The 5,482-nt window shown below is 39.9% G+C and overlaps 1 protein-coding gene across 1 annotated transcript; it reads left to right on the top strand.

The window, feature by feature from the left end:
• The first annotated feature begins 1,376 nt into the window (after positions 1-1,376).
• LOC121214515 (uncharacterized) lies at positions 1,377-2,606 on the top strand. Its single transcript, XM_041088284.1, has 2 exons — positions 1,377-1,415; positions 1,521-2,606. The coding sequence occupies exons 1-2, from the start codon at positions 1,377-1,379 to the stop codon at positions 2,604-2,606; spliced, it is 1,125 nt and encodes a 374-aa protein (XP_040944218.1).
• The last annotated feature ends 2,876 nt before the right edge of the window (positions 2,607-5,482 follow it).

Genomic DNA, 5,482 nt, shown 5'->3' on the forward strand with positions numbered 1-5,482 from the left:
TTACTCGAATTTATTAAGAACAAAAAATTTTCAAAATAAAAGCAACACTCGGTATTTGGGATCTTCAAGAGAATCAAGCCCTAACGTATTGGGTTCCGATTTTCTTTTGCTGAATCTAAATAATCGAGGTTACTTTTTTTTTTAAAAAATAAAAGCTCATTATCGGGAATTCAATATGTCGTGTCCTAACGTATTGGATGTGACATGTTGCTTTTTCGAGATGAGGATTTTCTTAAAAACAACCAAGGCAATGTTCAATGTTTGAAATGTTGAGAAATTGTGCCCTAACGTATTGGGTTGCAATTTCCTCATCTAATTCGAATAATTGAATATCCTTTTTTAATTTTTATCTTAGGAGTTTTTTTTTATACGAGCAACCTATTTTATACAAGTCATTTTAAAACAAAGGATCGTATTTTAAATTTCTTTAAATTTTTTATTTTCGACATTAAGACATTATGTAATCAATTAGGTACCAATTTTGGGCGTATGCATATCGAGGGTGCTAATCCTTCTTCGTGCGTAACCGACTCCCGAACTCGTTTTTCTCAATTTCGTGGACCAAACTTGTTGTTTTAATAAAATCAAATCATTTTATTAAAAATAACCACTTTTCAAGGTGATCCGATCACACCTTATTAAAAAAGGATTGGTGGCGACTCCCGTTTTTGTCTTCATTTTTCAAAACCCAAGTCGATCCCGTTTTATCAAAAAAAAATGGTTTCAACAGCTTGGCGACTCCGCTGGGGATTTTAAATAAGAGAGTCAAGCCACAAGTTGATTATTTTTTGTCTTTTTGTCGAAAATTGAAAATTTGGTTTAAATTTACGATCCTTTCATTGCATTTCATTCTTTATAGTTTTCATCATTGTGGTTTATAATTGCTCTGTTTGTTTAAATTTTGGCATCTTTTGCATTGCATTGCATGACCGTTGGTCACACCCTTTAAGTGGGAGTGAGAAGCTAGTCCTTCGTGAGGTTTTCACCTCCGTGCAGGATAGTGGATCGCTTTCGGGATACATCCGTACCTATGTCTTCATGAGATTTTCATCTCCGTGCAGCCATAAGGAAATGTATTCCCCTGAACCGAACTCGGTCCATATAAGCCTATAATGGGTGAGGATCGAGGAATCTGCTGGTTCGGGTACCTTTACTTTAGAAGTCAAACCACATATAGTGAACTCTAGGAATCCACCCTAGGTAGAATCACTTCAAACCCCTAGTATATACCTAAATAGGTGCTTTATTATTTATTGCTTGTATTGGATTTTATCCTTATACTGATTTATTGAGTTTTGTTTTGACTGTATGGCATACATGGCATTTCATTATAAAAGCCGTTGATTCACATTCGGTTACTAGATAGAAAGCTAATCATGGAAAGTGAATTTCTTGATAAAGTGGAAGATAATGCGGTTGTCTGAATATGGTCAGAAAAAACGCAACTCGAGAAAGGAGACAGCTTGACGGAAGGGTACACATCAGAGTTATCGGATTTCACTTATATCAATGTAACTTAGAATAATTTCCGGGAGTTGAAAGAAATATGGGCCCAGTGGGATGATGAAGTCAAACAATTGTTTTACTCTAATTATGGTGACTTGCCTTATTTGCTTGATATTAAAGTGGACGAGCATTTGTTTCGAGCCCTGGCCCAATTTTGGAATCCCGCTTATAGCTGCTTTACTTTTGGGGAGATAGACTTGGTGCCTACCATAGAGGAATATACAGCCTTACTGCGTTGCCCAAGGTTTCAGGCAGATAAAGTCTATTCTAAAGCTGTCAATGTCCCGACTTTTGTGAAGAAGCTAGTGAACATCTTGGGAATGAGTGAGCAATGGGTCTCAGCACGGGTCAAACAAAAAGGAGAAAACAAATGTATTCCCTGGAGAAGTCTGCGTTATTTGATTTTAGCTCATCCTGATACGAAGAAAAAAGTCGATGTTTTTGCTTTGAGCATTTATGGGCTGATGATTTTCCCTAGAGCGTTGGGATATATAGACGAGGCAGTTACTGATTTGTTTGATCGACTGGACAAGAGGGTCACACCTGTTCCAGCAATTTTGGCCGAGACATTTAGATCTTTAAGTGCGTGCCGAAGCGCGGGGGAAGGAAGATTCATTGGATGTACACAGCTCTTGTTAGTATGGTTCCACAATCACTTCTGGAAAGTGGATAAAGTCTCTTACCGAGTATTTTCTAAGAATTATTCTCCATTAAAGGAATTAGCAGCCATGCCGAGACGTGACAACATTACCGTGGAAAGATGGATAGCGATTCTTCAAAATCTCAAAGATGAAGATGTTGAATGGAAAGCTCCTTGGATGGTGCCCGATGAAATCTTGTATCGATGTGGGAATTGCGACTGGGTCCCTTTACTTGGGATTTGGGGAGCTGTTGGCTATGCGCCATTGATGGTACTGAAACAATATGGGTCAAGACAGTTCGTGCCTGCCACCCAAGGACTAGCTCAGTGCGAGTTTTCGTATAAAGATGATGGTTACAAGAAGAAGATTCGAGAGATGACCAATGCTTGGAGGCAAACTCATCGGATGAAACGATTTACTGTGGGAGCGATGACAACCCCCGAGTATCATGGATGGTGAAGTAAGAGGATTAATGATAATATCCCCGGGCCAAGAGAAGATTGCGTTCGATCCATAGAGGAGCATTTGCAAATAGTTCCATCAGAATTAGAGATCATCAAACAGGACTTTGAAAAACGAAGTTTGGAATTGGAAAGGAAGATAAAGCAGCTAGAAGAGGAAAAGATGCGTTTGGGACTAGATGTCGATATCCACAAGTTGGAAGCTGAAAAGTTGAGGAAAGGGAAGAACAAGGCTGAACAGGATTTAGATAGTCTAAAAACAGATTATAAGAAGCTGCGTTTGTCACTGAGAACTGCGGGTTTAGGTAAAACATCAGAGCAATGGCGACAGGAGGTCAAAGAAGAAAAGGCCAAAGTTGTTCAGTGGGAAAAGAAATTTCAAGACGCTCGAGCTCGAGAAAGCGTTTTGGAGAAAAATTTGTTAGAATGCCGAAATGAAGAAGCAAGATTAAAAGCCCAGATAGCTGAGTTAGAAAGGTCACTTCACTTGTGCTGTAGTCGTAACTCTATGATCGAGCTGAGAGCAAGTTTGAGCAAGAGTGAAGAATTGAAGGAAAAGATAGAAGAACTTGAAGACGCATTGCGAAATTCTAAATTACGAGTAGAATTTCTTGAAAGACGTAATGAACAGTACCAAGAGCAGCTCCATCATCTTCAAAGTCAGATTAGAGATAGAGATTACGTTATGGGCGAAGCTGTGACTCAAGTGCGGGAAGTGGCTGACCATCTGCAAACCTTAGCGGTTCAGGCCGATATACTGAGTTTGAAATATGAATCAAAGTCAAGTCGGGGTCGAGAGTTAGCTTGGCTCCTTAATAGGGTTAAGGCTTTGAGCATAAAGGAAAAGACGTATATGTAATCCACTTTATGTAAAGAAATTTGTTTTCTAACTAAGTTTTTCTAATGAAATTGAATTAGAATCAATGCCTTTTCTTTGCATTCATTCATCTGCATTTCATTTTATCATATGCATTAAAGTTTCAAAAATAATAATAATAATAAGAGCTCTAATTAATGACAGCTACCCTGGAAATCAACGAAAATCTGTCAACTAGATATCATTACGGTACTCGTCGGAGAACCAAAGAAATGGATCAAAGACTAGAGAAATTAGAGCAATTGCAAGAACAGATGCAAGCTCAGAAGCAAGAAAAACTAGCCAAACTGCAGCAAGATATGGAAGCATCCCAAAGAGAATTATTGAATCAATTAAAATAGTTAACGGCTGGGGATGATCACGAAGACCCTGCCTACCCTCCAAGTTTCGCCCCAACTAATGTCCAGACGCAACCAGGGGTGTACCCACAGAGGGTACCTGTCGCCATTAGATCCCAATACCAAGTTGGTGCCCCAGCATCGATGAACTTCCCAACAGGTTCAGGCTTTAATCTCGAGGATAATCCTATTAATCCTGTGGTTCCAGATCTCGACGACACGGCAGAAATAGAGAAGACAAGAGTAGACCTGCCAAAACAATTAGAAGATCGTTGTAAATGGTTAGAAGAGAAGTTTCAAGCCATGGAAAATGTCGATTACCATCGAGGAGTAGACGCTAAAGATTTGACCCTGGTACCTGATCTGGTGCTCCCTCCTAAATTTAAAATGCCGGAGTTTGAAAAATACAACGGGACCAGTTGCCCCGAAGCCCATATCACTATGTTTTGTAGGAGGATGACGGGATACATCAACAATGACCCATTGCTGATTCATTGCTTCCGGGACAGTTTGATAGGGTCAGCGGCTAGATGGTACAACCAATTAAGTCGGGCCAACATTCATTCATGGAAGGATTTGGCACAAGCCTTTATGAAGCAGTATAGACATGTGATGGATATAGCACCCGATCGAATTGTATTGCAAAACATGGAAAAGAAGCCTAATGAGAGTTTCCGGCAATATGCTCAGAGATGGAGGGAAGTGGCTGCACAAGTTCAACCACCATTGTTAGAGAAAGAGATAACTATGCTTTTTACCAATACTTTAAAGGCTCCATTCCTCGGCCACATGTTAGGCAGTGCCACTAAAAGCTTTTCAGACATAGTGGTGTCTGGAGAAATGATAGAGAATGCCATAAGATGCGGCAAGATAGAACGGAAGAAAGTACTAAAAGGTCAGCACCAAGAAAAAAAGAGCATGAGATAAACAATACAAGCATATTTAACAAGGACCATTCTAACACAATCACGGTGGGACAAGCCAGGGCAGTAACCGCTAATCGGCAAGGTTCTTTGAAGCAGGAATCTAATCCAAGGCCAAATGTAGAGAGACTTCAATTCACACCCATCCCAGTGACATATAGGGAATTGTACCAGAACTTATTCGATGCACATGTGGTATCTCCATATTACCTGAAACCAATGCAACCCCCATACCCTAAGTGGTGTGATGCAAACGCCCAATACGAGTATCACTCGGGGACCAAGGGGCATTCGATTGAAAATTGCACTGCATTCAAGAAGTTAGTTGAAAGACTTATCAATTTGGGGATCGTAAAGATAGGTGACTTATCAGAACCGAATGTAGCAGAGAATCCGTTGCCCAACCATGATAATAAAGGGGTAAATGCGATAATTGAGTATAAAGGAAGGAGAGTCAAAGCCAACATAGCAGAGATAAAGACCCCCCTTGAATGGGTTTGGAAACAAATGATGAAAAGAGGTCTCATCAAGCAAGGTTCAATAGAAAGGCCTGAAGGAGCAAGGAAGTTTTGTGAATTCCATGCAGAAGAAAGCCATGACATCCAAGAATGCACTGAGTTCAGAACCATGGTGCAAAACTTAATGGATAACAAAGAATTGGAATTTTATGAAGAGATTAAGGGACTAGAAGAATGAGAGGTTTATGCTACAGAAGAAGGATATACGGGGAAAGCCC

The sequence above is a fragment of the Gossypium hirsutum genome, chromosome D02 (genome assembly GCF_007990345.1).
Source record: "Gossypium hirsutum isolate 1008001.06 chromosome D02, Gossypium_hirsutum_v2.1, whole genome shotgun sequence".
Classification (NCBI taxonomy): Eukaryota; Viridiplantae; Streptophyta; class Magnoliopsida; order Malvales; family Malvaceae; genus Gossypium; species Gossypium hirsutum.